This window comes from Pseudophryne corroboree, chromosome 4 (genome assembly GCF_028390025.1).
Source record: "Pseudophryne corroboree isolate aPseCor3 chromosome 4, aPseCor3.hap2, whole genome shotgun sequence".
Lineage (NCBI taxonomy): Eukaryota > Metazoa > Chordata > Amphibia > Anura > Myobatrachidae > Pseudophryne > Pseudophryne corroboree.
In genome coordinates this window covers 156,929,847-156,950,174 of record NC_086447.1, presented here as the reverse complement: position 1 = coordinate 156,950,174, position 20,328 = coordinate 156,929,847, and the positions used below count along the sequence as shown (strand labels likewise).

Genomic DNA, 20,328 nt, shown 5'->3' with positions numbered 1-20,328 from the left:
GCCAATCAGGAAGCGCTACTTCCGTGGCGCTCACCTGATTGGCTGTGCGCGTGAGACCTCAGACAGCGCATCGCAAAGCCTCTCCATTACTTTCAATGGTGGGAACTTTGCGGGTAGCGGTGGGGTTAACCCGCGGTCAGCCGCTGACCGCGGGTGACCTCACCGCTGACGCAAAGTTCCCACCATTGAATATAATGGAGAGGCTTTGCGATGCACTGTCTGGCTCTGTGTGCGTCTGACCTCAATCAGCAGAGTGCAAGGACGTTGCACTCGCTGATTGGCTGAAGAGACACTTCTGTGACAGCTGTCACGGGGGTGTCTGCATTCGTGGAAAGGGGTCTCATGTGTCAACATGGGACCCCTTTCAGTCCGGCATGGTACGGGTGTTCGTTTATTTGTTTTGCCAAGTACGAGGATTTATCTCTGGACCCTGGATTGAGGTGAGTATAATTATCTTTTATTTTCAGGTACCCGTGGATTCTACTTGAAGAGGACCGACTGCTTCGTGTCAACATAGGTAAGTATGTGTGTGTCGGCAGTGTGTAATAAAGTTGTACTTGTCACGGTGTGTGTCTCCTGTTTTTATTTGGGTATTTTTTTCCCAGTAGTACTACAGGTACCAGCGGGCCCGTTTTTCTCCCGCATGCTGGTACTTGTGGTTCTCCAAGTACCAGCTTGCGGGGGAGGCTTGCTGGGACTTGTAGTACTACTGGAAAAAACAATATTCTTTCAATTTTGACAAGGCTATCAGCCCCCCCATCCGCAGCCCTTGGATGGGAGGGGGGGGGGGGGGGGGGGGAGACAGCCTTGGGCTTTACCCCTGGCCCTTGGATGGGGGGGGGGGAGACAGCCTTGGGCTTTACCCCTGGCCCTTGGGTGGCTGGGGGGGGGGGGGGGACCCCTTGATTGAAGGGGTCCCCACTCCCCCAGGGTACCCCGGCCAGGGGTGACTAGTTGGATATTTAATGCCACGGCCGCAAGGCACTGTATAAAAGTGACCCCCGGCTGTGGCATTATCTGTCCAGCTAGTGGAGCCCGATGCTGGTGTATAAAATACGGGGGACCCCTACTCTTTTTGTCCCCCGTATTTTTTGCACCAGGCGCAGAGCCCGGTGCTGGTTTTAAAAATGCGGGGGATCCCCTGTCAATTCCCCCCCCCCCCGCTTTTTTAGAACCAGTTCGACGAGCCCGAGGCTGGTTATGCTTTGGAGGGGGGTACCCCACGCCATTTTTTTCCGGGATTTTACCATTCCATCTAAAAGAAAAATATATATATTATTTTAAAAAATATATAAATAATACTTGTGCCTCCAAAAAAGACAAACCAAGTACCTAATCCCTTCTAATATAAATAGATATGCTATTATCAATAAAAAAAATCACAACAAAAAAAAAAACATGTTTTAAATTTTTTTTATTAATTTCACCCACCAAAGTGTGGCGGATTGAAAATGTCGAATTTACTGTCTAAAAGCACTGTTGTCGAATTTCCAAACTTCAATTGAATACACTTTGGTCGAATTGCAGCACTTGTATCATTGCAGAAAAGTCGAATTTGACAAAAGTCGAATTTTGAAAGTCCGTTTTTTGGACGGAAAGCACTGAATTGCATTGACGATTTTTTTTTTGGGGCGAAAAATTCCCGAAATTCGACCGCAATTGCATATACCCCTTAACGTCCACAGACTCAAGAGGTTCAAACGGAGACTCTTGAAAGGCATTAAGAACAGACAGATCCCATGAAGCCACAGGAGAGACATAGGGAGGCTGAATACGTAATACGCCCTGAGTGAATGTATAAACGTCATGAATAGATACAATTTTTCGCTGAAACCACACAGACAAGGCAGAAATACGAGTCTTGAGGGAGGCCAGGCGAAGTCCTAAATCCAGGCATTGTTGCAAAAATGCCAGAAGTCTGGAATTACTAAACTTGTATGCATCGTAATTCTTAGCAGCACACCAGGTGAAGTAAGAATTCCAGACCCTATAATAAATCCGTGCAGAAGCCGGTTTACGGAAAATTCTTTGGCCCTCAGGAGTGAAGCTTCAAGAGCCACGCCGTCAAAGCCAGTCTTGGGTAAACACAAGGGCCCTGAACGAGGAGGTATAGGCGTTGAAGAAGTAGAAGAGGACGCTCGATCGAGAGACCCTGCAGGTCTGAGAACCAATGCAGTCTGAGCCATGCTGGAACGACTAGAAGAAGCAGTATTCCTCCTCCTCGGTTGAACTTCCATAGTACCCTGGGCAGTGACACTGGTGGTAACACGTATGGCATTCGAAAGTTCCATGGAATTGCCAGTGCGTCCACGAACGCTGCTTGAGGATCCCTTGTTCTTGCTCCGAAAACTGGAACCTTGTGATTGTGTCAAGACGCCATTAGGTCTACATCTGGTAGACCACACTTGTCTATGAGTTTGAAGACCTCCGGATGAAAACTCCACTCCCCAGCATGTACATCCTGATGACTGAGGAAGTCTGCTTCCCAGCTGAGGACCCCCAGAATTATTATTATCCTTTATTTATATGGCGCCACAAGGGATCCGCAGTGCCCATTACACAGTACATAATAAAAAGAGCATACAAGAAAACCGAACTTACAGTACAGGACAAAATAGGACAGGTATAGAAAACCCGGGATTAGGTGCCATCAAAGGGAGTATGGAGTATAAGATAGTGTAAGTAAGAAAAGGAAAGGCACATGAGGAAAGAAGTCCCTGCTCTTGCGAGCTGGACACTGCCGATATTGCTGGCAGATGGCATTCCGCCCATAGAAGAATTTTTGACACTTCCACCATTGCCATGCGGCTTCGAGTGCCGCCTTGATGACTTATGTACGCAAACATGGTGGCGTTGTCTGATTGTACTTGAACAGGTCTGTCCTGTACAAAAGCAGCCCCGCAGACTGGCATCCTCCGTTAGGAGGACCCAGTTGGAGATCCAAAAGGGACGACCCCTGCTCAACTGTTGGTCCTGTAGCCACCAACTTAGTGACAGACGAACCTCCGGAGTCAAGCAGCTCATTTGAGACATGATTCGGTGAGGCAGGCTGTCCCACTTGGAAAGGATTAACCTCTGCAGAGGGTGGTAATGAAATGGAGTGTACTTTACCAAGTCGAAAGCCAACACCATGAGGCCTAGTACTTGCATCGCCGAGTGCATCGACACTCTTTAGCGAGAGAAGAAGCATCTGATTCTGTCCTGAAGTTTCAGGACCTTCTCTGGAGAGAAGAAGAAACGTTGGTTGTGTGTGTGCAGTAATGCCCCCATGTGCACCATGCTCTGAGCAGGGACCAGTGAGGATTTCTTCCAGTTTATGAGCAACCCGTGGGCTTGTTGGAATTGGACCGTCAGTTCCAGATGACGGAGAAGAACCTCTGGGGACTTCGCCAGGATCAACAAGTTGTCCAGATACGGCAGGATCTTGATACACTGACGGTGGAGAAGGGCCGTCATGACCTTGGTAAAGAACAGAGGAGCCGTGGTCAGTCGGAAAGGCAAGGCTTGGAACTGAAAATGAAGGTTGCCAATAGCAAACCGAAGGTATTGCTGATGCGACATGGCAATAGGTATGTGTAGGTAAGCATCCTTTATGTCCAGGGATACCATATATAGTCCGTGGGTTACAAAGCGAATACAATAGAACGCAGAGTTTCCATAAGGAATTTGGACACCCTCACAAGTTTGTTCAAAGATTTGAGGTCGAGTATAGGCCGGGAGGATCCATTCGGCTTCGGAACTAGAAACAGCATCTAATAGTAACCCCTGCCTCTCTGAGACAGAGGCACCGGCACTATCACTCCTGTATCCAGGAGGGATTGGACAACCAAATGTAGTTTGTGCTTTTAACGGATCCGAAGGGATAAACGTTGAGCAAAACTGGTGAGGGGGATGTCTCTTGAAAGATTGCGTACCCGTGAGAGACCACTCCTGCACCCAAGCGTCCGAAGTAGTCTTTAACCATGCCTGGGCGAACTGCAGAAGGCGGCCTCCCATCCCCCCCTGGGGTCCCACAGGGGGAGGTCCACCCTGTCATGCAGCAGGCTTGTCTGGTTTGGAAGCAGGCTGACGGGCAGCCCAAGACCGTTTAGGTTTGGGCTTAGAGGATTTGGCAGTGCGAGCCTGTCTCGGGTACGCTTGAACCTTTGCTTTACCTGGAGGTCGAAAAGAAAGAAAAGTAGTACTCTTAGCCTTCGGAACCAAAGGATAAGTACTTGGGAGAAACGCAGTCTTGGCCGACGCCAAGTCAGTCACAATCTTGTTCAGATCATCTTCAAACAGTATATCTCTCTTAAAAGGGAGCACCTCCAAGGTCTTCTTAGAGTCCAGGTCCACCGACCAGGACCGTAACCACAGAATCCGACGAGCTAGGATAGACGTAGTAGATGCCTTGGCTACCATAACGTCTGCATCAGAGGCCACCTTCTGAATATAGTGGGAGGCTGTGGTAATATATGACCGATATTGTCTGGCAGTGTCAGAAAAATTTAGAGGTAGCTCATCCTCAATTGCTTGAACCCATGTTTCAATGCCTTTTGCAGCCCAAGAGGCTGCCATAGTGGGTCTATGTACAGCACCTGTATGAGTGTAAATAGACTTCAAAGTAAGCCTCCACATGTTATCCGTCGGTTCCTTCAAAGAGAAGACTGTGGTGACAGGCAGAGTAGATGACACCACAAGACAGGCTACATGCGAGTCCACCGGTGGCGGGTTTTCCCACTTGTTACTCAACTCCAGAGATAGGATAACGAGCTAGCATCTTTTTGGACAGGGAAAATTTCCCACCCTTAAGAAGACCAGGATTCCTGATGTATGTCAATTAAATGGTCAGAATGTGGGAAGAGTAATTTAGTAACCTTCTGACTTTTGAACTTATCAGGTTTCTTAAGGTGGGTACACACTGGAAAGATATACCTGCAGATCAATTGATCGGTAGATATATCTATGGACGGATCGGGCAGTGTGCTGTGCATACAAACTGCCCGATCCGTCGGGGACTAACGTCATGAACTGGGTGGGCGTGTACACACGCCCGCCCAGTTCAGCTGTCAATCACCGTCGGCCGCCGCAGCATGTGTACTGGCGGTTGGCCGACCACCGTACACACGCAGCGACGCGCCAATATATCGTTAGATATATTGGCCGTCTGCTGTGTTGCAGGGCCGACGCGATACGTCTGTGAACTCCGTCGTTCACAGACGTATCGGCCGTACACACTGGCCGACGGACCCGCGATATATCGGCCGTTCAAGAGAACGGCCGATATATCGCCCAGTGTGTACGGGCCTTTAGACGTATCAGGAGGGTCAAGATCATCATCAATCTGAAGAATCAGCTTGATAGTCTCCACTAGGTCAGGAACATCAACCTGTGTTGTAGAATCTTCATCAGAAGCAGCAGTATCTGCCTCTGATGGATCAGTATATTCCCCATCGGATAAATATTCTGAAATATTAGTGGATTGAGGGGAAGAAATGGCCCGCTTAGATGACCCTTTGGTCCCAGTAGGGCGAGGGTTAGGTTCTTGTTAAAGCAAGGACTGATTTAATTGCTGTTAACTGTGTTGACAGAGTATCCGCCCATAACGCGTAAGTCGTGTTACAAGTGTAGTCAGCATATTTGAAAATGCAGCCCAAGGTGGATCCTGATTTGCCACATGTGCTGCGGGCTGACTAGGGGGTGCAAAACACCCAGTACCTGAACCCTCAGCAGAGATCTTTTCCTCAGGTAAATCAGTGGTGCCAGCACTGCATGACGCAGGATCGTCTACGGATTTCCCGCCCTGAGTAGCAGACATTATTGGGAATGTAGCCTTAGGGCGTATCAGTACAATATAGCAAGACAAACACAATACCTGACAAAAACACCCTGTGTTAAGTGGCCGCAAATGCAGAGCACAAACAGAGGATTTAAGTGGTATGAGGTGACTGAAACACGCAGAGAAAAATACAAAACAGTATATCCTGTGGAACACTATATGGTATATGAGACCCTGACACACTTAGACCCCCTGGGCACAGACTATAGTGATAGCAATATGTGTGATACACAGAATAGAATACACACAGCAGCTATAGGCACACAGTGTCACAGGTACAATGCAGAATTACATATAAAAAATAAAACTGCAATGGACTAGCAATACTAAATAAAGATATGTATGTATACAGATATAACAATGCACAGTAACCACTGGATGTATATCACAGAATTCTTGTGCTAAATATTCATATAGAAGTGCACTTCTAAACGACATGTAGACTACTTAAGTGTCCTGTAAATGCACAGCGCTGATGAGGCAGGCGGCTTTACAGAGGAGAGTGCCCAGCAGTCCCAGGATCAGCGCAGCTCTATGAAATGGCGCCCAAATCCTAACAGGGAGTGAAGGAGAGAGATGCAGCTCCAGGGTGGGAACACCTGCAGTAGATTGCGCCTGGAGCTGGGGGAGGGACTACAGGTCAGAGCCTTATCCCCTCTGCTGGACTTCACCACCGGGTACTATGGAGCCAATAATAAATGGATTTTGGTAAATCCGACCCGTGCTTCCTGCCCTGGTCGATATAGTTGGGTCCCTGCACGGCCAGTGTCCACGCCAGTGGCGTGGTCTGTCTCCTGGGGCCGCGACCGGATTGCGATTTCGGCAGGTCCCACCTGTGGGACCATCTTACCTCCTCCCTGAAGTGCGGCCACGTGATATAGGAGAGCAGCAGCGGTGATGTGTGCCTGATGACCGGAGTGCCTCCGCTGCAAGTACTCTGCAACCAGGGCGCGGGAATATGCAGCACCGCTGGGGGAGGTGATGGAGCCGCAGAATGTCAGCATAACATACACAGCATCTAGTGCCTGTGCTGCGGCCCTTGAAGTCTTCTTTCTTCTTAAAAAGCTCTTATTAGGACTGCATGTCGCAGCCTCCCCCCGTTAGTAACCTGCACTGCAGGCACCAACTTACAAACTGAGCTCCAGTGCCTGGAGGCGGGGCTATAGAGGAGGCGGTGCAGTGCATCCTGGAAACAGTCAAAGCTTTAGCCTGTTGGTGCCTCGGATCAAAATCCAACTCTAGACCCCGATGTTATTCCTTGTGGAATACCAGTGTACCCCGCTGCAGGAAAGTAAAATTTTAGTCTCAACTGACCACAGCACCTTCATCCGTACATTTGGGGAGTCACTCACATGCCTTTTAGCAAACTGAAAACGTGTTTTCTTATTTTTAACACTAAGTAATGGCTTTTTTTCTGCCCACTCATCCATAAACCCCAGCTCTACGGAGTGTACGGCTTATTGTGGTCCATACTTGCCTACCTGACCCTCTCCATGAGGGAGAAAATGCGCTGTTCCTGGACTTTCCTGGTAATTTAGGATTGCCATCACTTGTGGTGAGCTAGTTAATTGATAAGAAAGGTGTTTCACCGCAGGTGATGGCCATCATACATTACCAGGAAAGTCCAGGAACAGAACATTTTCTCCCTCATGGAGAGGGTCAGGTAGGCAAGTATGTTGTGGTCACATGCGCAGATACACCAGTCTCTGCTGTGGAACTCTGCAGCTCCTTCAGGGTTACCTTTGGTCTCTGTGCTGCCTCTCTGATTAATGCCCTCCTCGCCCAGTCTGAGTTTTGGTGGCCAGCCCTCTCTTGGAAGGTATGTTATGGTACCATGTTCTTTCCATTTGAAGATGATGGATGTAATGGTGCTCCGGGGGATCATCAAAGATTTGGATTTTTTTTTTTTTTATAACCCAACCCTGACTTGTTCTTCTGAGCAACTTTGTCCCTGACTTGTTTGGAGAGCTCTTTGGTCTTCATGGTGTGATGCCTCTTGCTTAGTGGTGTTGCAGCCTCTGGGGCCTTTCAGAAAAGGTGTGTTTATACTGACAGATCATGTGACACTTAGATTGCACACAGGTGGACTTCATTTCACTAATGTAACTTCTAAAGGCAATTAGTTGCACCAGAACTTTTGAGGGGCTTCATAGCAAATATACACATACCAATTTTCAGACTTTTATTTATAAAAAACTTTTTTATATAAATTTTTCTCATTTCACTTCACCAACTTAGACTATTTTGTGCAGATCCATCACATAAAATTCAGATTTAAAAAATAAAAATAAAAAATTTAATTACAAGTTGTAATGTAACAAAATAGGCAAAAATACTTTAGCAAGGGACTGTATCTGGTATCCATAAGACATATTGCCCAAATGTAAAATGTTGTAACAAAACCATATTCTTAGTTTGGCAAGTCCACTATATAACTAATCAAATCAGTTACATTAAAGACAAGGTATTTTATGCATATTATTTTACACATTTGAGGGGAGATCCAATTAGCCCCGGTAACACATCGGGCCTGTTTTTTTTCGCGATTTGTCACAGATTTTTCTTTTTATAGGCTATCCTAATAGGTTGTCTGCTAAAAAAAAAAAAAAAAAACCCTCTCCCCCGAAAGACACACAGGTTCATTGAAACCTTTGCGTTTTCGTGAGACAGCCCCGTTTTTGATAGACTACAGGGCTGTTTCCTGGGATTTGGTTTGCCTGAGGCAAGCGAAACAAAATCCCAGAGAAGCCGCGGCGACCTGCAGTGTCCCATGCCCGCTGCAACAGGATGCGTCTGCACTGAGAGTGCCGCGTTCCAGGAGCCGGCAGTCAGAGCCGGAGCAGCGCCGCAGCCCCCTCTTCCCTTAACCCCGGCGGCGGTCATGTGACCGGGAAACCGGAGGTCAACGCCGCACCAGGAGCTGGCAGGAGCCAGCACCCGGTGCAGCATCAAAAGCCCAGAGAAGCTGCCGCTTGTGCCGCCTTATCGGGGCTAATAGGATAGTCCCCGGCGGGAAAATTAGCCCCGGTAAGTTACTGGGGCTAATTGGATATCCCCCTTGGTGGAATCAACACTGTTAAAATAAGAATTTACTTACCGATAATTCTATTTCTCGTAGTCCGTAGTGGATGCTGGGAACTCCGTAAGGACCATGGGGAATAGCGGCTCCGCAGGAGACTGGGCACAAAAGTAAAAGCTTTAGGACTACCTGGTGTGCACTGGCTCCTCCCCCCATGACCCTCCTCCAAGCCTCAGTTAGGATACTGTGCCCGGACGAGCGTACACAATAAGGAAGGATTTTGAATCCCGGGTAAGACTCATACCAGCCACACCAATCACACCGTACAACTTGTGATCTGAACCCAGTTAACAGCATGATAACAGAGGAGCCTCTGAAAAGATAGCTCACAACAATAATAACCCGATTTTTGTAACAATAACTATGTACAAGTATTGCAGACAATCCGCACTTGGGATGGGCGCCCAGCATCCACTACGGACTACGAGAAATAGAATTATCGGTAAGTAAATTCTTATTTTCTCTGACGTCCTAGTGGATGCTGGGAACTCCGTAAGGACCATGGGGATTATACCAAAGCTCCCAAACGGGCGGGAGAGTGCGGATGACTCTGCAGCACCGAATGAGAGAACTCCAGGTCCTCCTCAGCCAGGGTATCAAATTTGTAGAATTTAGCAAACGTGTTTGCCCCTGACCAAGTAGCTGCTCGGCAAAGTTGTAAAGCCGAGACCCCTCGGGCAGCCGCCCAAGATGAGCCCACCTTCCTTGTGGAATGGGCTTTTACAGATTTTGGCTGTGGCAGGCCTGCCACAGAATGTGCTAGCTGAATTGTACTACAAATCCAACGAGCAATAGTCTGCTTAGAAGCAGGAGCACCCAGCTTGTTGGGTGCATACAGGATAAACAGCGAGTCAGATTTTCTGACTCCAGCCGTCCTGGAAACATATTTTCAGGGCCCTGACTACGTCCAGCAACTTGGAGTCCTCCAAGTCCCTAGTAGCCGCAGGTACCACAAGAGACTGGTTCAAGTGAAACGCTGAAACCACCTTAGGGAGAAATTGAGGACGAGTCCTCAATTCTGCCCTGTCCGTATGAAAAATTAGGTAAGGGCTTTTATAGGATAAAGCCGCCAATTCTGAGACACGCCTGGCTGAAGCCAGGGCTAACAGCATTACCACTTTCCATGTGAGATATTTTAAGTCCACAGTGGTGAGTGGTTCAAACCAATGTGATTTTAGGAACCCCAAAACTACATTGAGATCCCAAGGTGCCACTGGAGGCACAAAAGGAGGCTGTATATGCAGTACCCCCTTGACCAACGTCTGAACTTCAGGAACTGAAGCCAGTTCTTTCTGGAAGAAAATCGACAGGGCCGAAATTTGAACCTTAATGGACCCTAATTTGAGGCCCATAGACAGTCCTGTTTGCAGGAAATGCAGGAAACGACCCAGTTGAAATTCCTCTGTAGGGGCCTTCCTGGCCTCACACCACGCAACATATTTACGCCAAATACGGTGATAATGTTGCACGGTTACATCCTTCCTGGCTTTGATCAGGGTAGGGATGACTTCATCCGGAATGCCTTTTTCCTTCAGGATCCGGCGTTCAACCGCCATGCCGTCAAACGCAGCCGCGGTAAGTCTTGGAACAGACAGGGTCCCTGCTGGAGCAGGTCCTTTCTTAGAGGTAGAGGCCACGGGTCCTCCGTGAGCATCTCTTGAAGTTCCGGGTACCAAGTCCTTCTTGGCCAATCCGGAGCCACGAGTATAGTCCTTACTCCTCTCCTTCTTATGATTCTCAGTACCTTGGGTATGAGAGGCAGAGGAGGGAACACATACACTGACTGGTACACCCACGGTGTTACCAGAGCGTCTACAGCTTATTGCCTGAGGGTCCCTTGACCTGGCGCAATATCGGTCTAGTTTTTTGTTGAGGCGGGACGCCATCATGTTCACCTTTGGTTTTTCCCAACGGTTCACAATCATGTGGAAGACTTCTGGGTGAAGTCCCCACTCCCCCGGGTGGAGGTCGTGTCTGCTGAGGAAGTCTGCTTCCCAGTTGTCCACTCCCGGAATGAACACTGCTGACAGTGCTATCACATAATTTTCCGCCCAGCGAAGAATCCTTGCAACTTCTGCCATTGCCCTCCTGCTTCTTGTGCCGCCCTGTCTGTTTACGTGGGCGACTGCCGTGATGTTGTCCGACTGGATCAACACCGGCTGACCCTGAAGCAGAGGCCTTGCTTGACTTAGGGCATTGTAAATGGCCCTTAGTTCCAGGATATTTATGTGAAATGACGTTTCCATGCTTGACCACAAGCCCTGGAAATTTCTTCCCTGTGTGACTGCTCCCCAGCCTCTCAGGCTGGCATCCGTGGTCACCAGGACCCAGTCCTGAATGCCGAATCTGCGGCCCTCTAGAAGATGAGCACTCTGCAACCACCACAGGAGAGACACCGTTGTCCTTGGAGACAGGGTTATCCGCTGATGCATCTGAAGATGCGATCCGGACCATTTGTCCAGCAGATCCCACTGAAAAGTTCTTGCGTGGAATCTGCCGAATGGAATCGCTTCGTAAGAAGCCACCATTTTTCCCAGGACCCTTGTGCATTGATGCACTGACACTTGGCCTGGTTTTAGGAGGTTCCTGACTAGCTCGGATAACTCCCAGGCTTTCTCCTCCGGGAGAAACACCTTTTTCTGGACTGTGTCCAGAATCATCCCTAGGAACAGCAGACGTGTCGTCGGAATCAGCTGCGATTTTGGAATATTTAGAATCCACCCGTGCTGTCGTAGTACTACTTGAGATAGTGCTACTCCGACCTCTAACTGTTCCCTGGACCTTGCCCTTATCAGGAGATCGTCCAAGTAAGGGATAATTAAGACGCCTTTTCTTCGAAGAAGAATCATCATTTCGGCCATTACCTTGGTAAAGACCCGGGGTGCCGTGGACAATCCAAACGGCAGCGTCTGAAACTGATAGTGACAGTTCTGTACCACAAACCTGAGGTACCCTTGGTGAGAAGGGCAAATTGGGACATGGAGGTAAGCATCCTTGATGTCCAGAGACACCATATAGTCCCCTTCTTCCAGGTTCACTATCACTGCTCTGAGTGACTCCATCTTGAATTTGAACCTTTGTAAGTAAGTGTTCAAGGATTTCAGATTTAAAATAGGTCTCACCGAGCCGTCCGGCTTCGGTACCACAAACAGCGTGGAATAATACCCCTTTCCCTGTTGTAGGAGGGGTACCTTGATTATCACCTGCTGGGAATACAGCTTGTGAATGGCTTCCAATACCGCCTCCCTGTCGGAGGGAGACGTTGGTAAAGCAGACTTCAGGAACCTGCGAGGGGGAGACGTCTCGAATTCCAATTTGTACCCCTGAGATACTACCTGCAGGATCCAGGGGTCCACTTGCGAGTGAGCCCACTGCGCGCTGAAATTCTTGAGACGACCCCCCACCGTACCTGAGTCCGCTTGTAAGGCCCCAGCGTCATGCTGAGGACTTGGCAGAAGCGGGGGAGGGCTTCTGTTCCTGGGAAGAGGCTGTCTGCTGCAGTCTTTTTCCCCTTCCTCTGCCCCGGGACAGATATGAGTGGCCTTTTGCCCGCTTGCCCTTATGGGGACGAAAGGACTGAGCCTGAAAAGACGGTGTCTTTTTCTGCTGAGAGGTGACCTGGGGTAAAAAGGTGGATTTCCCAGCCGTTGCCGTGGCCACCAGGTCCGATAGACCGACCCCAAATAACTCCTCCCCTTTATACGGCAATACTTCCATATGCCGTTTGGAATCCGCATCACCTGACCACTGCCGCGTCCATAACCCTCTTCTGGCAGAAATGGACAGCGCACTTACTCTTGATGCCAGAGTGCAAATATCCCTCTGTGCATCTCGCATATATAGAAATGCATCCTTTAAATGCTCTATAGTCAATAATATACTGTCCCTGTCCAGGGTATCAATATTTTCAGTCAGGGAATCCGACCAAGCCACCCCAGCACTGCACATCCAGGCTGAGGCGATTGCTGGTCGCAGTATAACACCAGTATGTGTGTATATACTTTTTAGGATATTTTCCAGCTTCCTATCAGCTGGCTCCTTGAGGGCGGCCGTATCAGGAGACGGCAACGCCACTTGTTTTGATAAGCGTGTGAGCGCCTTATCTACCCTAGGGGGTGTTTCCCAACGCGCCCTAACCTCTGGCGGGAAAGGGTATAATGCCAATAATTTTTTAGAAATGAGCAGTTTTTTTATCGGGGGAAACCCACGCTTCATCACACACCTCATTTAATTCATCTGATTCAGGAAAAACTACGGGTAGTTTTTTCACACCCCACATAATACCCTTTTTTGTGGTACTTGTAGTATCAGAAATGTTCAAAACCTCCTTCATTGCCGTGATCATGCAACGTGTGGCCCTACTGAAAAACACGTTTGTTTCCTCACCGTCGACACTGGAGTCAGTGTCCGTGTCTGGGTCGACCATCTGAGGTAACAGGCGCTTTAGAGCCCCTGACGGTGTTTGAGACGCCTGGACAGGTAATAACTGATTTGCCGGCTGTCTCATGTCGTCAACAGTCTTTTGTAAAGTGCTGACGCCATCACGTAATTCCTTCCATAAGACCATCCAGTCAGGTGTCGACTCCCTAGGGGGGTGACATCACTATTACAGGCAATTGTTCCGCCTCCATACCATTTTCCTCCTCATACATGTCGACACAACGTACCGACACACAGCACACACACAGGGAATGCTCTGATAGAGGACAGGACCCCAATAGCCCTTTGGGGAGACAGAGGGAGAGTTTGCCAGCACACACCAGAGCGCTATATATGTACAGGGATAACCTTATATAAGTGTTTTTCCCTTATATAGCTGCTGTATTGATTAATCTGCCAAATTAGTGCCCCCCCTCTCTTGTTTTACCCTGTTTCTGTAGTGCAGGACTGCAGGGGAGAGTCAGGGAGACGTCCTTCCAGCGGAGCTGTGAGGGAAAATGGCGCTTGTGTGCTGAGATAGGCTCCGCCCCCTTCTCGGCGGCCTTTCTCCCGCTTTTTTAAGGAAAAACTGGCAGGGGTTAAATGCATCCATATAGCCCAGGAGCTATATGTGATGTATTTTTCGCCATCTAAGGTGTTTTTATTGCGTCTCAGGGCGCCCCCCCCCCAGCGCCCTGCACCCTCAGTGACCGGAGTGTGAAGTGTGCTGAGAGCAATGGCGCACAGCTGCGGTGCTGTGCGCTACCTTATTGAAGACAGGACGTCTTCTGCCGCCGATTTCCTGGACCTCTTCTGTCTTCTGGCTCTGTAAGGGGGCCGGCGGCGCGGCTCTGGGACCCATCCAGGGCTGGGCCTGTGATCGTCCCTCTGGAGCTAATGTCCAGTAGCCTAAGAAGCCCAATCCACTCTGCACGCAGGTGAGTTCGCTTCTTCTCCCCTTAGTCCCTCGGTGCAGTGAACCTGTTGCCAGCAGGACTCACTGAAAATAAAAAACCTATACTTAAACTTTTTCACTAAGCAGCTCAGGAGAGCCACCTAGTGTGCACCCTTCTCGTTCGGGCACAAAAATCTAACTGAGGCTTGGAGGAGGGTCATGGGGGGAGGAGCCAGTGCACACCAGGTAGTCCTAAAGCTTTTACTTTTGTGCCCAGTCTCCTGCGGAGCCGCTATTCCCCATGGTCCTTACGGAGTTCCCAGCATCCACTAGGACGTCAGAGAAAACATTTTACTATTAAACGGTGCACAGGATGAGCAGATATGAAGCCTCCTAAATAAAAGATGTTATCAGTCAGTCATTATTTGTTTCCCATTAAAGATCATGTCTAATAAAAATATAAAATATCATATTTTATATCATATTTCTTAATACAATTGCACAGTAATGTTTTTCACTTGAAAACATTTGTAGAAACTTAGAGCAGCGATGGGGCTGTGAAACAATGTTAGCTGGCTGAAGATGCAGATGGACGCAGCTAAAAAGCTACAGTATCCTGACCTTATTTTATCGGCTATGGGACTCAGTGTCGACAGTGTCTAGGTTGACACCAACTGGGCGACAGTGGCTAGGTCGACACTAGAAATAGGCGGACATTGCCATTAGGTCGGAATACGGTTTTCATGTTTTTTTGGCGTTGTCTTCGTAAAGTGACCGGGAACCCCAATTAGTGCACCGTGTCCCCTCGCATAGCTCGCCATGCTTCGGGCAAGATACTGTTCCACAATAGACCACGTAGTGGGTGTTGCCTGGCGTGAGCGAGACAACAGGTCCCGTGCAACTCCATTAGCGTCTGTCTTTTTTTTCCTTACCAAAAATGAGTCCTATTCGCATCATTATGTGAACGGGGCGCACAAGCAGACTGTTGATTGCAACTATATGCTGCACGCCTATATTCTGTGTGCATCTGTAGCTGCATGTGAAATGCTGTGTTACAGTGTTTTCTAGGAAATCACTGTAACGTACCATGTGGTATGCAGACACAGGCAGAGTCACACACAGAATATGGGCATGTGCATATAATTTTAATCAGCATAAGCTGCTTGTGCGTCCTGCCTGATTAGAAGGGATGTTTAACATACAGGGAGGCTACATGTTGAGTGGACACATCTGTAACTAAATACTAATCTATAATACATATGATCTATAAATAATGAGAACAAATGATAATATTTAGAGGCTAAAAGTAACCAGAAACACTACTGAAGAGTGGCTAACTCAAGATGGCCCAAACACACAGGGATACCACTATAATATTTTACCACCCATAATTTACTAACGCATTTAACCCTGTGCTTCCCAAATAAAAAGGTAGCGGCTGGAAAACTAATCAGAGTACACCTTAAAACTCTGAATATACTACAAGAAACTACAAAAGCAACCAGCGCTTCATTAAAGAACACTATCCAGTGTTGTTCTAAGTACACAATAAGACATATAAATGTAGTTTTTCTCATCCAATAAGAACTGCTGTCATACGGTTTATTCTGCTCTTTAGAACCATCAGACTGACACTTACATTATAATTCTCCCTTGATAAAGGGGAGAGTACTCCCCAAAGCGTGTCGAGACATCACTCTAGGACTGAATTTAAGGAGGGTACACAGTACCCTATAAAGACACCCTGGGATTACCATCTGTCCATCCGCTGCCTGCAGTACAGGGACACACACCGCTATTTCAACTTCCTCTGGGATCCTGGTATTAATTTTCCTAACATCTATCAGTCCTAAGTTTCAATTTTTATGGACTTACATGTTTTATGTGAATAAACCCATTTTTCAAATGGACTCTGCTGTACGAGCTTTATAAGGATTTCAAGGTCTGCACTCCATATGCGTTAGAAAGTGAATATTCGTCTTTCTTATAGAGTGAATATTCCTGAAGTTCGATAATCGCATTTGGTTAAAGATAGGAACCTTATGTGCATGCGAGAAATAATTATAAGTTGTCAGTGTAAAGGTTCCAATAACAGAATAAAACAAATTCACAGCACTGCAACTGGATGAGAAAAGTCTTAAATGTTTGATTGGGTACGGGGAATACTACTAGATAGTAGCGGTTGCTTTTCTTATGTAGTTTCTTTTAATATTGCAAGCCGCCTGTCATATGCCGTAAGCAGAATCTTTCCCTAAACTCACCCGGTCGTGGAGCGTCCAGCCAACGTACTTTAGGTAGCTGTCATTGAGGAAAGCATCGCTGTACATTTTCATCCACACCCCTATTTCTTCAATGCAGATGGCTCGGATCTCAGCAATGGCATCTCTTTAGAGAGAACGATAACACACAGAACAAGACATAGAAAACGTTACAGAAAGGAATCACTGCAGCAGCAAATCTGTGTCATGTGGCGATCACATGGTTAATAACCACAATTCCTGTGCCAGCTAATGTGGAAAGCTTAATGTATTCAGGTGATTTACAAAGTGCATTACCTGTATCTATGAACAAAGATGCCTTTGAATATGGAGTTCATCATGTTCTCAATTTCATCCTGGTTTTCCTGAAGCTGTTAATGAAAACCACGATACATGAATCAACAAGTAAAACAACAGGGTTTCCTGAGAGTTAACCTAATTATTCAGCAACCCATCTATCAGCTGTTATGGTACTACAAGTCCCAGCATGCTGTGGCTGGAGAGGCTCTAGAAGGAGGACCAATATGCTGAGACTTATAGGTGCCACAATAGCTATAGAGATCTATTAGCGCTCAGGGAGGTTGTAGACAGATTTACCTCTTTGCGTTTCTGAAGCAGCAGCTCAAGCCTTTCATTAGCTCGCTTGCCAATCATCTTGTTCCTCTCTGTCTCATACTGCCGCTGAGTGTTGTCCTGGTGAATACTCAAATTAAGAGCAACATTCACCAGCGCAGTCATCAGCTTCATGGCTGCAAACAAATAATTATACAGATAAAGTCTTCCAACCAATTTAAAAAAAAAAGGACAAACATTAGAAATTAGTAGTACTACTACAGCAGGCTTCTTGGAATGGGGGAATCAACTTTCCAAATGTCCTTTGGTACTCCCAATCTGCCCAATTGCATTATCTACATGACTGGTTGCACAATGAAAAGAACTATATGAATACAGATTGACACAGGGAATTTCTACAAGGGGGAGATCTGGTTACCTTTTTACACCTGCATACTCAAGAGGTGACAGAGGAATTGAAAGGAAATCCTTTATTGTTGAATATTAAAAAGTTATGGGTTGATATGAGACAAACATTATGTGAATACCCATAAATACTTTTACTCCTTCCTTTTATAGCGAATCCGGATTTCCAGGAGGGAAGAGCACGTCACCCTTACACTATTTGTCATTTGGGGGGTGTTTCTAATATTAGCCACTTGGTGGATATACATGGGAGGAGGCAGTAAATATCCAGCTTTGTTGGCCTATCCTGTGGCCTTTCTTTTAGCCCAACACTATGTTGCCTCCACTATTCGGTATTTCTCCCCATCAGATTGTGTTAATCCGGTAGATGAGATGCTGCAGCAAGCTCCTAGGGTTCAGAAGGCAATTTCGATTGCGTATGGTCATTTTAGAAATGTTCTAGACCAGTGGTTCTCAAACTCGGTCCTCAGGACCCCACACAGTGCATGTTTTGCAGGTAACCCAGCAAGTGCACAGGTGTATTCATTATTCACTGACACATTTTAAAAGGTCCACAGGTGGAGCAAATGATTTCACTTGTGATTCAGTGAGGAGACCTGCAAAACATGCACCGTGTGGGGTCCTGAGGACCGAGTTTGAGAACCTGTGTTCTAGACTACTCTACGGAACAGGGAGGTTTGATGGCTTGGAAGACTTGCCTCCCTGAGGTAGAAATAGAGGATTTACTAGCTGCCAATATGAAGGCGAGTCGATTATTTCCTTCTTCTAGATACAAAGTAATGTTTTATATATTCTGCATAGGACGTATTTGTCACCTCATAGACGTTATTTGATAGAACTTGCAGACACGCATACCTGTTGGAAATGTGGTACTCCCCAAGCAGATCTTTATCACGGTCTATGGGCCTGCCCTATAATTAGGAAGTACTGGATTGAGATAAGGAACTACACAGTGGACCATTTAGTGAATCATTTGGGGTAATCTCCGGAATGGGCGCTTTTCGGTAGTTCTCCAACTGAACGTCTCTCTAAAGGTAGTAAAAAGTTGCTACTTGCAGTCAGCATAGCAGCCAGAAAGGCTATTCTACAACTGTGGATCACTCGAGAGCCACCTCCGCTGTCATTATTCAAAGCCAAATTGTTTTATTTATTCCGAATGGAGTGGATAGGAGTTTTGATAGAGAAAGATAGGAAAATACAAAGATTTTTTGTGTGGTATGGCAAAGTTATATTGTAACCCTATCTGCGGCTGTCAGATTACAGATTCATAACAGTTTGTCTAATATGGAATAGTATGTGACCAGAATGATTGCAGGGGATCCTCCAATTGTGCTGTAGTTTTGATTTGTCATCATCGAGCCCTGGGGACGGTAGTGGGGGTGGTAGGGAGCCGGTACGGACACTATTTCTGTTTGTTTTGTTTTTATGTTAATTTTAAAAAATTTCCTTTCCATTTGTTATTCTGATTTATGCACGTTCGAATCTACAATATGATGGACTATAGATTGATGAATCCTGAGATTTCCATGTAAAGTTAATTCTCTGATTGGTATTATCCTACTACTGCGATAGGGTCTTTAAATGTATGACTCGAATGTATTCTACATGCAATTTTATTTATCTTGATATTTATTATGTCCAATCTGCATGTAATTGTAATTGTATGTATCACATATAATGCTTCAATTTAAAAAAAAAAAAAAAAAAAAAAAAACAGCAACATCACCACATTAGAAGTAGTGCATGGGTGCTTAGAAACCCTCCATGGTATCATAAGTTTACTGCTATGGAAATGGTTGTTCGTCGACGGCTTTGAAGACTAAAGGGCCCCAAATACACTGCAATGATATGTCTGAGGCTCAAGTCGGAGGCAATTTCCTTTGCTCTCTCCCAGGAGCTTCCTAGGAGTGGTTCTATACAATTCCATACGATTTGGTACATTTTGCAGGCGATATAGCGCAGCACTAACAATCTATGGGAGCCGATCCGACCCTCACGGGAATGCGCATAGGATGGATCGGAAACATCTCCAAAATGTCCGATTTCATTTGGATGAAATCGGGCATTATCGTTCTAGTGTATGGGGCCCCTGACATCTATTGAAAGCAGGGAAAGTATTAGGCGTCAGGTAATGCCACAGTGACCCTGATAAACAGCTCATACCTGCAACACAACTAACATTTGATTTGACAAAACAACATTTAATAAAGACTTAAATTATATTTGCTCATAGAGTGCCCTAGGTTGCCTAGCCCTGCCTTAATACATGGTACATTTCATTTTAATTCATAGACACAAATAATACATTTATGACACAGAAACAAGCTTTCTTTTCCTTTAGTAAATGTATCCTATTTCTATGTTTTTGCTACGTTCGAGAAGAGAGGCCTCGTAAGGAACACACATGTATCTAGCGCTACCAAGAGCTGTGGCCGGCACCACCAAGTGAAACATATTATCTCTAACTATTATGAACAAGGTAATCGCACACCATTTTATTAGCAAAATAAAACAAGTTATTTTTATTACATCATACCACACAGCGCACAGGAGATGAATAAATCAACATTTTGGTTACTTCTGATAACAACCAGATGGACTAGTACTATACACGGAGGAAGCCGCTGACACATAAAAGAGGCGGAGAAACGCATCTGTTGTAATCTCCATACCACCAGTACACTTTTGGAAAACAGCTGATGCTCTTTGGCTGGCCGGCTCTGCGACTTGAAACCCCAGTGCTAAGGGTGATCAGGTGAGCACACTACTGTCATTGCTTGTGAGCTGTGAACTCCGGATAAGGCTGAGAATGAGCGATCCAGCCAGGGGAGAGACTTTCTAACTGCTTGCATCTTCACAGGCTATGTTTGCCATACAGTAC

At 46.7% G+C, this 20,328-nt stretch overlaps 1 protein-coding gene across 2 annotated transcripts in view; it reads right to left on the bottom strand.

Annotated features, from left to right (window-relative positions):
* The window catches only part of STAG1 (STAG1 cohesin complex component), a 331,398-nt gene that overhangs the window by 101,868 nt on the left and 209,202 nt on the right, over positions 1–20,328 (bottom strand). For both annotated transcript variants that reach the window (XM_063915509.1, XM_063915510.1), the window contains exons 8-10: positions 17,067–17,218; positions 16,767–16,840; positions 16,473–16,596 (exon numbers count right to left, since the gene is read on the bottom strand). In XM_063915509.1, the coding sequence (XP_063771579.1) occupies positions 16,473–16,596; positions 16,767–16,840; positions 17,067–17,218 (350 nt within the window). The remainder of the gene's footprint in view (positions 1–16,472; positions 16,597–16,766; positions 16,841–17,066; positions 17,219–20,328) is intronic.